Below are 12173 nucleotides of genomic sequence, written 5' to 3'. Positions count from 1 at the left end.
AACACTTACCTTCCCCGTTGGGATATCGTCGGTATTCTGACAGCCGGCATTCCGTGCGCCGACAAATCATACTGAACCCGTTTTACTGGCGCCCCACCCCCCTCCCCCACACTTCAGCCCCAGGAACATTCACAGAAATAGACGTGTGCTCTCTCATAAGCGTCCGTCTGAGAATTGTTGACATCACACACAAATGACAGAAAGATAAAAATTAATCCTTTATTGCATGAAAAGATTAAAAGGTCCAGTTGTTGGATGAGTAACAAGAGGATGGTTCTAGCCAGAGTCGGCCTCATCCACCAGTCCGTTACCCCCTAATTGGGGTCTCTCAGCAATTTGCTAAAACCAGTCCTTATTTCATGCTTCATCACTCCAGAAGACTACCTGGATTTTAGGATTAATTGGGCCCCCAAGGGAGCGACCTTTGGATTCAAAGTTCTCAGACGTTCTAAAGGGACCCGAAAAATATCATAGAAAACTAGAAAGGTCTTTTTTAAAATAAAAATTTAAATTAAAAAGGAAAAAAAAAAAAATACTATGACATTAACCCTTTGCTACTCAGCCTCTTCTACCTGGTGGGCGTTTCTGTACAATTTATAAAAGACAAACAGTGATGTCTAGTGACGCTACCATCATTTCTCTACATCTGCAGCTCTACAACCTGTTTTAAAAATAAATGGCAGTCCCCGCGCACAGCCTTGGTGACGACGGGGCCCGCAGGAAGTCTGGCCGACCCGGATTTCAACCGCTTTCCTTTCCGCAGAGACATAATTTGGGATGAGGATCATTTTAAGGCCTAAGTGTCCGGGTGACTGATAAAAAAAATACTATATATATATATATTTTGTATATTAGCTATAACTCGCCCCAGTTAGATCTATACAAAACATCCTTCCTGTTCCCCAGACACCCGCACAGCCTGAGACGGCAAGACACTGCATATATCTACACCGGGTGTTCAGATTTCATTACAGCGACATAATGAGAATCTAACAGGACAGACACTATATTCTGTTCAATATAAAAAAAATATATAAAGAAAAAAGTTTTTTCCGTTATTAACCCTTCCAGTGCCGTAGACCGTCCTGAGCAGACCACGCTGCAGGTAGGGGGAGGGGAGGGGGGGGGGGGGGGGGGGGGGGGCAGCTGACCTCTTTGTAACCAACGATGCCAGTACATAAAATGAGGAACTAGCACAGTGGATGAAGCTCAGCTACTTGTGGATGGCTCTGGAGCTGGCCTGATGGGGCGGACTGGTTCTGGACTGGGCTTGATGAGGCGAGGCCGTCCCCTGCGCCTTGTTGTCACAGCAGGGGTACTTTTCACTGCAACCTCAACTGCGACGGGGGGTTCAGTTTTGGCCTTTGGTGTTACAGGCGCTGGTGGGACAGCGTTGGTAAGTAGGAGTGTGCCATTAGCCGGGGGAGCCACTTGGTTCTGACGGGCAGTGGCCCGCTCCTGTCTGAGCTGGCGCAGCTCATCGCGAATGTCCGTGAGTACTCCCAGAAGCTGCTGCTGTAGCTCCCTATCTTGAGATCGCTGCTGCTGCTGTTGGATCCTTTCTTCCTCCCAAATCCCGAGCTCCCGATGGTATAAGGTGTCCCACTGCTCCTCCAGCTCCAGCAGACGATGCATATTAGCCCGCCATGCCGGTCTGCGCTCATCCGGTTCACAGGCGCAGTCTCCGTTTGCTGCAAGATCTCCACCCGTAGAAGGTTCCCCGTCTTGGGATGAAGAGGATGGCATGGAGTCTTCCTGTGCAGTCTCGCTCGGCTGGGGAGACCTGGACTGCCTCTCCCACTCATCCTGGTTCTCCTGCCAGTTGCCTCTGCCTTGCTCCTGTGAAGGAGAACCTTTGCTCACTTCTCGGCTGTCTCCGTCCTCATCTTCCAACTTCAGATTCACCATTTCCCCATCACCGCTTACCACAGAGGCTGTGGGGTTGTCTCCCCTGCCGTTCACACTCCATTCTGTCTGCCCAGTAGCATTAGCGAGTGAGCCCTCAGGTGAGGAGACGATGGAGCTCTGGGACTCGCAACGTGTTGGAACCAAGGCAGGCTGGGGAGGAAGTACCTCCTGCTTCACCGCAAGTAACTCTGATGAGGCTGGTACGATGGTCTGCTGTGTCGGGAGCAGGCCCTGGGTGGCCACCAGCGTGCACACCTCTTTCACAGCTGGCCAAGTCTCGGTGAAAGGTTTGATTGTGACGGTGTGTGTTACATCCATTTCTTGCTCATCGTTCTCCCCATCTTCCGATATGTGGACGAAGGAAAGTTGGGCAGGAGAAGTACTGACCAGCGGGGAGACTATGGAGAGGTCGGCGGATGGTCTGGGACTTGCTGTGAATGTAACGGAGAGCGTCAGATATGTAACACAATATATCACCAAGTACATTCCCCAACCCCAAAATAAATAAATAAATATATATATATATATATATATATATATATATACACACACACACACACACACACACATATATATACACACACACACACACACACACACACACTCCTCTCCCATGCTCCTAATGCACACCGCCACTCCTACCTCCAAGATTTCTCACATGCTGCTCCTTACCTTTGGAATTCCCTACCACTCCCCCTCAGACTCTCCACAAAACTTAAAATGGGCTCTCACGACCCACTACCATCTCTTATCCTAACCTTTTTTTCCCATGCTCACTTTCAATCCCATCTGCATCACCCCTGTCTGTGCGCCCCATCCCTTTAGAATGTAAGCTCTCACGAGCAGGGCCCTCTGCCCTCATGTGCTTTTCCATCTCTGACTTAACCTACCTACTATTCAATACTCCTTTCAGCGGCACCAAATCCCGCGGGGTTCTGCCACCCTGATATTTATGTTATCTACTGACGCAGCTATGTATATATACACCCAGTACTTGCCCTATATTGTCTTGTACTGTAAGTCACTGTCTTCTTGTTTTGCTTATTTGTCTATGTACTCTGTAACTGGGCGCTGCGGATCCCATGTAAAGATACGATAAGGCACAAAAGTGCGCTTATTGTTTAATAACATCTGAATGATTTTCCGTCACCTTATAACAGTATGGTGATGGAGAAATAAGATTTTAAACCTACCGGTAAATCTTTTTCTCCTAGTCTGTAGAGTATGCAGGGGTCTCTGTAAGGACCATGGGGAATAGACGGGCTCCGCAGGAGACATGGGCACTTTAAGACCTTTAATGGGCGTGAACTGGCTCCTCCCTCTATACCCCTCCTCCAGACTCCAGTTATAGGAACTGTGCCCAGAGGAGACGGACATTTCGAGGAAAAAGATTTTGTTAATCAAGGGTGAGACACATACCAGCTCACACCACAAACACACCGTACAACATGGTATATAAGTAAACCAGTTAACAGTATGAACAACAGAAAACAGCAACAGCCTGATTTCAACAGTAACAACATGTGTGTAATCTTATCAATAACTATGTACAATTATTGCAGCTTTTAGTCCGCACTGGGACGGGCGCCCAGCATCCGCTACGGACTAGGAGAAAAAGATTTACCGGTAGGTTTAAAATCATATTTTCTCTTACGTCCTAGAGGATGCTGGGGACTCTAAGGACCATGGGGTTTATACCAAAGCTCCAGACCGGGCGGGAGAGTGCGGATGACTCTGCAGCACCGATTGAGCAAATGCGAGGTCCTCATCAGCCAGGGTATCAAACTTATAGAACTTTGCAAAAGTGTTTGAGCCCGACCAAGTAGCCGCTCGGCAAAGCTGTAACGCCGAGACACCACAGGCAGCCGCCCAAGAAGAGCCCACCTTCCTAGCGGAATGGGCCTTTACCGATTTTCGTAACGGCAATCCAGCCGTAAAATGAGCCTGCTGAATCGTGTTACAGATCCAGCGTGCAATAGTCTGCTTGGAAGCAGGCACGCCAATCTTGTTGGCCGCATACAGGACAAACAGTGCCTCTGTTTTCCTAATACGAGCCGTTCTGGCTACATAGATTTTTAAAGCCCTGACCACATCAAGAGACTTGGAATCCTCCAAGACATCCGTAGCCACAGGCACCACAATAGGTTGGGTTCATGTGAAACGACGAAACCACCTTGGGTAGAAATTAAGGACGAGTTCTCAATTCCGCTCTATCTACATGAAAAATCAGATAGGGGCTCTTGTGAGACAAAGCCGCCAATTCTGACACCCACCTTGCCGAAGCCAAGAACAATAACATGACCACTTTCCAAGTGAGAAATTTCAAGTCAACAGTCTGAAGAGGTTCAAACCAATGTGATTTAAGGAACTGTAACACCAAGTTAAGGTCCCACGGTGCCACTGGGGGCACAAAAGGAGGTTGGATGTGTAGCACTCCCTTCACAAAAGTCTGCACTTCTGGAAGAGAAGCCAATTCCTTCTGAAAGAATATTGATAAAGCCGAAATCTGCACCTTAATGGAGCCTAACTTCAGGCCCATATCCACTCCTGTCTGTAGAAAATGGAGAAAACGACCCAGCTGGAAATCCTCCGTAGGAGCATTCTTGGCTTCACACCAAGACACATTTCCTCCAGATACGGTGATAATGCCTCGCCTTTACCTCCTTCCTAGCTTTAAGTAGAGTAGGGATGACTTCCACTGGAATACCTTTCCTAGCTAGGATCTGGTGTTCAACCGCAATGCCGTCAAACGTAATCGCGGTAAGTCCTGGAACACACACGGCCCCTGTTGTAACAGGTCCTCTCTGAGAGGAAGAGGCCAAGGATCTTCCGTGAGCATTTCCTGAAGATCTGGATACCAGGCCCTTAGAGGCCAATCTGGAACAATGAGTATCGTCTGAACTTTTGTTCTTCTTATGATTCTCAATATTTTTGAGACGAGTATAAGCGGAGGGAACACATACACCACCTGATACACCCATGGTGTTACCAGCACGTCCACCGCTATCGCCTGAGGGTCCCTTGACCTTGAACAATACGTCCGAAGCTTCTTGTTGAGGCGTGACGCCATCATGTCTATTTGAGGTAGTCCCCAGCAACTTGTCACTTCTGCAAAGACTTCTTGATGAAGTCCCCACTTTCCTGGATGGAAATCGTGTCTGCTGAGGAAGTCTGATTCCCAGTTGTCCACTCCCGGAATGAATACTGCTGACAGGGCGCTCACGTGATTTTCAGCCCAGCGAAGAATCCTGGTGGCCTCTGCCATTGCTGCTCTGCTCCTTGTTCCGCCTTGTCGGTTTACATGCGCCACGGCTGTGACGTTGTCTGACTGGATCAGAACCGGTAGGTTGCGAAGAAGGTGCTCCGCCTGTCTCAGGCCGTTGTATATGGCCCTTAATTCCAGCACATTTATGTGCAGACAAGCCTCCTGGCTTGACCATATTCCCTGAAAGTTTATTCCCTGTGAGACCGCTCCCCATCCTCGGAGGCTCGCGTCCGTGGTCACGAGAACCCAATCCTGAATTCCGAACCTGCGACCCTCTAGAAGGTGAGCCCCCTGGAGCCACCACAGGAGAGAGATCCTGGCCCTGGGGGACAGGCATATCAACCGATGCATTTGGAGATGGGACCCTGACCATTTGTTCAGTAGGTCCCACTGAAAAGCTCTTGCATGAAACCTGCCAAACAGAATGGTCTCGTAGGCCGCAACCATCTTTCCCAACACTCGAGTGCATTGATGAATCGATACTCTTTTTGGTTTTAGCAGAGCCGTGACCATGTTCTGGATTTCCTGAGCTTTTTCCACTCCAAGAAAAACCCTCTGTTTTTCTATATCCAGAATCATGCCCAAGAACGACAGCCGAGTTGTCGGAACCAACTGCGACTTTTGCAAATTTAGAAGCCAGCCGTGTTGTCGTAGCACCTTCAGAGAGAGCTCCACATTTTTCAGTAATTGTTCTCTTGATCTCGCTTTTATCAGGAGATCGTCCAAGTATGGGATAATTGTGACTCCATGCTTGCGCAGGAGAACCATCATTTCCGCCATTACCTTGGTGAAAATTCTCGGGGCCGTGGAAAGCCCAAACGGCAACATCTGAAATTGGAAATGACAGTCCTGTACAGCGAATCTCAGGTATGCCTGATGAGGAGGGTACATGGGGACATGAAGGTATGCATCCTTTATGTCCAGTGAGACCATAAACTCCCCCCCCGTCCAGACTGGAGATAACCGCTCGGAGAGATTCCATCTTGAATTTGAATCTCCTCAAATACAGGTTTAGGGATTTTAGGTGTAGAATCGGTCTGACCAAGCCGTCCGGCTTCGGGACCACGAATAGTTGAATAAAACCCCTTCCCCTGTTGTAAGCGGGGAACCATGATAATCACCTGCTGTTGACACAGCTTTTGTATTGCCGCTGCAACTATTGTTCTCTCTGGGAGAGAAGCTGGTAAGGCCGATTTGAAAAAAATAAGAATTTACTTACCGATAATTCTATTTCTCGTAGTCCGTAGTGGATGCTGGGGACTCCGTCAGGACCATGGGGAATAGCGGCTCCGCAGGAGACAGGGCACAAAAGTAAAAGCTTTAGGATCAGGTGGTGTGTACTGGCTCCTCCCCCTATGACCCTCCTCCAAGCCTCAGTTAGGATACTGTGCCCGGACGAGCGTACACAATAAGGAAGGCTTTTGAATCCCGGGTAAGACTCATACCAGCCACACCAATCACACTGTACAACCTGTGATCTGAACCCAGTTAACAGCATGATAACAGCGGAGCCTCTGAAAACATGGCTCACAACAATAATAACCCGATTTTTGTAACAATAACTATGTACAAGTATTGCAGACAATCCGCACTTGGGATGGGCGCCCAGCATCCACTACGGACTACGAGAAATAGAATTATCGGTAAGTAAATTCTTATTTTCTCTGACGTCCTAAGTGGATGCTGGGGACTCCGTCAGGACCATGGGGATTATACCAAAGCTCCCAAACGGGCGGGAGAGTGCGGATGACTCTGCAGCACCGAGTGAGAGAACTCCAGGTCCTCCTCAGCCAGGGTGTGCCCCTGACCAAGTAGCAGCTCGGCAAAGTTGTAAAGCCGAGACCCCTCGGGCAGCCGCCCAAGATGAGCCCACCTTCCTTGTGGAATGGGCATTTACATATTTTGGCTGTGGCAGGCCTGCCACAGAATGTGCAAGCTGAATTGTACTACACATCCAACTAGCAATCGTCTGCTTAGAAGCAAGAGCACCCAGTTTGTTGGGTGCATACAGGATAACAGCAAGTCAGTTTTCCTGACTCCAGCCGTCCTGGAAACCTATATTTTCAGGGCCCTGACAACATCTAGCAACTTGGAGTCCTCCAAGTCCCTAGTAGCCGTAGGTACCACAATAAGCTGGTTCAGGTGAAACGCTGACACCACCTTAGGGAGAAACTGGGGACGAGTCCGCAGCCCTGCCCTGTCCGAATGGACAATCAGATATGGGCTTTTGTGAGACAAAGCCGCCAATTCTGACACTCGCCTGGCCGAGGCCAGGGCCAACATCATGGTCACTTTCTATGTGAGATATTTCAAATCCACAGATTTGAGCGGTTTAAACCAATGTGATTTAAGGAATCCCAGAACTACGTTGAGATCCCACAGTGCCACTGGAGGCACAAAAGGGGTTGTATATGCAGTACTCCCTTGACAAACTTCTGGACTTCAGGAACTGAAGCCAATTCTTTCTGGAAGAAAATCGACAGGGCCGAAATTTGAACCTTAATGGACCCCAATTTGAGGCCCATAGACACTCCTGTTTGCAGGAAATGCAGGAATCGACCGAGTTGAAATTTCTTCGTGGGGCCTTCCTGGCCTCACACCACGCAACATATTTTCGCCACATGTGGTGATAATGTTGTTCGGTCACCTCCTTCCTGGCTTTGACCAGGGTAGGAATGACCTCTTCCGGAATGCCTTTTTCCCTTAGGATCCGGCGTTCAACCGCCATGCCGTCAAACGCAGCCGCGGTAAGTCTTGGAACAGACATGGTACTTGCTGAAGCAAGTCCCTTCTTAGCGGCAGAGGCCATGAGTCCTCTGTGAGCATCTCTTGAAGTTCCGGGTACCAAGTCCTTCTTGGCCAATCCAGAGCCACGAGTATAGTTCTTACTCCTTTACGTCTTATAATTCTCAGTACCTTAGGTATGAGAAGCAGAGGAGGGAACACATACACCGACTGGTACACCCACGGTGTTACCAGAACGTCCACAGCTATTGCCTGAGGGTCTCTTGACCTGGCGCAATACCTGTCCAGTTTTTTGTTCAGGCGGGACGCCATCATGTCCACCTTTGGTCTTTCCCAACGGTTCACAATCATGTGGAAGACTTCCTGATGAAGTCCCCACTCTCCCGGGTGGAGGTCGTGCTGAGGAAGTCTGCTTCCCAGTTGTCCACTCCCGGAATGAACACTGCTGACAGTGCTATCACATGATTTTCCGCCCAGCGAAGAATCGTTGCAGTTTCTGCCATTGCCCTCCTGCTTCTTGTGCCGCCCTGTCTGTTTACGTGGGCGACTGCCGTGATGTTGTCCCACTGGATCAATACCGGCTGACCTTGAAGCAGAGGTCTTGCTAAGCTTAGAGCATTGTAAATTGCTCTTAGCTCCAGTATATTTATGTGGAGAGAAGTCTCCAGACTTGATCACACTCCCTGGAAAAATTATTTTTTTTTCCTTGTGTGACTGCTCCCCAGCCTTTCAGGCTGGCATCCGTGGTCACCAGGACCCAGTCCTGAATGCCGAATCTGTGGCCCTTTAGTAGATGAGCACTCTGCAGCCACCACAGAAGAGACACCCTTGTCCTTGGAGACAGGGTTATCCGCTGATGCATCTGAAGATGCGATCCGGACCATTTTTCCAGCAGATCCCACTGAAAAGTTCTTGCGTGAAATCTGCCGAATGGAATCGCTTCGTAAGAAGCCACCATTTTTCCCAGGACCCTTGTGCAATGATGCACTGACACTTTTCCTGGTTTTAGGAGGTTCCTGACTAGCTCGGATAACTCCCTGGCTTTCTCCTCCGGGAGAAACACCTTTTTCTGGACTGTGTCCAGAATCATCCCTAGGAACAGCAGACGTGTCGTCGGAGACAGCTGCGATTTTGGAATATTTAGAATCCACCCGTGCTGTCGTAGAACTACTTGAGATAGTGCTACTCCGACCTCCAACTGTTCTCTGGACCTTGCCCTTATCAGGAGATCGTCCAAGTAAGGGATAATTAAGACGCCTTTTCTTTGAAGAAGAATCATCATTTCGGCCATTTCCTTGGTAAAGACCCGGGGTGCCGTGGACAATCCAAACGGCAGCGTCTGAAACTGATAGTGACAGTTTTGTACCACGAACCTGAGGTACCCTTGGTGAGAAGGGCAAATTGGGACATGGAGGTAAGCATCCTTGATGTCCAAGGACACCATATAGTCCCCTTCTTCCTGGTTCGCTATCACTGCTCTGAGTGACTCCATCTTGATTTGAACCTTTGTATGTAAGTGTTCAAATATTTCAGATTTAGAATAGGTCTAACCGAGCCGTCTGGCTTCAGTACCACAATATAGTGTGTAATAATACCCCTTTCCTTGTTGTAGGAGGGGTACTTTGATTATCACCTGCTGGGAATACAGCTTGTGAATTGTTTCCAATACTGCCTCCCTGTCGGAGGGAGACGTTGGTAAAGCAGACTTCAGGAACCTGCGAGGGGGAGACGTCTCGAATTTCCAATCTGTACCCCTGGGATACTACTTGTAGGATCCAGGGGTCCACTTGCGAGTGAGCCCACTGCGCGCTGAAACTCTTGAGACGACCCCCCACCGCACCTGAGTCCGCTTGTACGGCCCCAGCGTCATGCTGAGGACTTGGCAGAAGCGGGGGAGGGCTTCTGTTCCTGGGAATGGGCTGCCTGCTGCAGTCTTCTTCCCTTTCCTCTATCCCTGGGCAGATATGACTGGCCTTTTGCCTGCTTGCCCTTATGGGGACGGAAGGACTGAGGCTGAAAAGACGGTGTCTTTTTCTGCTGAGATGTGACTTGGGGTAAAAAAGGTGGATTTTCCAGCTGTTGCCGTGGCCACCAGGTCCGATGGACCGACCCCAAATAACTCCTCCCCTTTATACGGCAATACTTCCATGTGCCGTTTGGAATCTGCATCACCTGACCACTGTCGTGTCCATAAACATCTTCTGGCAGATATGGACATCGCACTTACTCTTGATGCCAGAGTGCAAATATCCCTCTGTGCATCTCGCATATATAGAAATGCATCCTTTAAATGCTCTATAGTCAATAAAATACTGTCCCTGTCAAGGGTATCAATATTTTCAGTCAGGGAATCCGACCAAGCCACCCCAGCGCTGCACATCCAGGCTGAGGCGATCGCTGGTCGCAGTATAACACCAGTATGTGTGTATATACTTTTTAGGATATTTTCCAGCCTCCTATCAGCTGGCTCCTTGAGGGCGGCCGTATCTGGAGACGGTAACGCCACTTGTTTTGATAAGCGTGTGAGCGCCTTATCCACCCTAAGGGGTGTTTCCCAACGCGCCCTAACTTCTGGCGGGAAAGGGTATAACGCCAATAATTTTCTATCGGGGGAAACCCACGCATCATCACACACTTCATTTAATTTATCTGATTCAGGAAAAACTACAGGTAGTTTTTTCACACCCCACATAATACCCTCTTTTGTGGTACTTGTAGTATCAGAAATATGTAACACCTCCTTCATTGCCCTTAACATGTAACGTGTGGCCCAAATGGAAAATACGTTTGTTTCTTCACCGTCGACACTGGAGTCAGTGTCCGTGTCTGTGTCGACCGACTGAGGTAAATGGGCGTTTTAAAAGCCCCTGACGGTGTTTTAGACGCCTGGACAGGTACTAATTGGTTTGCCAGCCGTCTCATGTCGTCAACCGACCTTGCAGCGTGTTGACATTATCACGTAATTCCCTAAATAAGCCATCCATTCCGGTGTCGACTCCCTAGAGAGTGACATCACCATTACAGGCAATTGCTCCGCCTCCTCACCAACATCGTCCTCATACATGTCGACACACACGTACCGACACACAGCACACACACAGGGAATGCTCTGATAGAGGACAGGACCCCACTAGCCCTTTGGGGAGACAGAGGGAGAGTTTGCCAGCACACACCAAAACGCTATATTATACAGGGACAACCTTATATAAGTGTTTTCCCTTATAGCATCTTAATATATAATAATATCGCCAAATAAATGCCCCCCCTCTCTGTTTTAACCCTGTTTCTGTAGTGCAGGGGAGAGCCTGGGAGCCTTCCTAGCAGCGGAGCTGTGTAGGAAAATGGCGCTGTGTGCTGAGGAGAATAGGCCCCGCCCCCTTTTCGGCGGGCTTCTCCCGTTTTTCTGACAACCTGGCAGGGGTTAAATACATCCATATAGCCCCAGGGGCTATATGTGATGTATTTTTAGCCAGCATAGGTACTTTCATTGCTGCCCAGGGCGCCCCCCCAAGCGCCCTGCACCCTCAGTGACCGTTGGTGTGAAGTGTGCTGAGAGCAATGGCGCACAGCTGCAGTGCTGTGCGCTACCTCATGAAGACTGAGAAGTCTTCAGCCGCCGATTTCTGGACCTCTTCTCTCTTCAGCATCTGCAAGGGGGTCGGCGGCGCGGCTCCGGTGACCCATCCAGGCTGTACCTGTGATCGTCCCTCTGGAGCTAGTGTCCAGTAGCCTAAGAAGCCAATCCATCCTGCACGCAGGTGAGTTCACTTCTTCTCCCCTAAGTCCCTCGTTGCAGTGAGCCTGTTGCCAGCAGGACTCACTGAAAATAAAAAACCTAACAAAACTTTTACTCTAAGCAGCTCTTTAGGAGAGCCACCTAGATTGCACCCTTCTCGGCCGGGCACAAAAACCTAACTGAGGCTTGGAGGAGGGTCATAGGGGGAGGAGCCAGTGCACACCACCTGATCCTAAAGCTTTTACTTTTGTGCCCTGTCTCCTGCGGAGCCGCTATTCCCCATGGTCCTGACGGAGTCCCCAGCATCCACTTAGGACGTCAGAGAAATAAGAATTTACTTACCGATAATTCTATTTCTCGTAGTCCGTAGTGGATGCTGGGGACTCCGTAAGGACCATGGGGAATAGCGGCTCCGCAGGAGACTGGGCACAAAAGTAAAGCTTTAGAACTACCTGGTGTGCACTGGCTCCTCCCCCTATGACCCTCCTCCAAGCCTCAGTTAAGATACTGTGCCCGGAC

General features: G+C 49.4%; 1 protein-coding gene across 1 annotated transcript in view; it reads right to left on the bottom strand.

Moving 5' to 3' along the window:
- Positions 1–205: 205 nt before the first annotated feature.
- Positions 206–12173, bottom strand: part of LOC134928663 (uncharacterized) — a 32934-nt gene continuing 20966 nt past the window's right edge. The window contains exon 4 of the mRNA XM_063924627.1: positions 206–2339. Within this exon, the coding sequence (XP_063780697.1) occupies positions 1210–2339 (1130 nt within the window). The 3' untranslated portion in view covers positions 206–1209. The remainder of the gene's footprint in view (positions 2340–12173) is intronic.

The sequence above is a fragment of the Pseudophryne corroboree genome, chromosome 5 (genome assembly GCF_028390025.1).
Source record: "Pseudophryne corroboree isolate aPseCor3 chromosome 5, aPseCor3.hap2, whole genome shotgun sequence".
Classification (NCBI taxonomy): Eukaryota; Metazoa; Chordata; class Amphibia; order Anura; family Myobatrachidae; genus Pseudophryne; species Pseudophryne corroboree.
The sequence above is the reverse complement of the archived record's forward strand: the minus strand, read 5'-3'. Positions and strand labels throughout refer to the sequence as shown.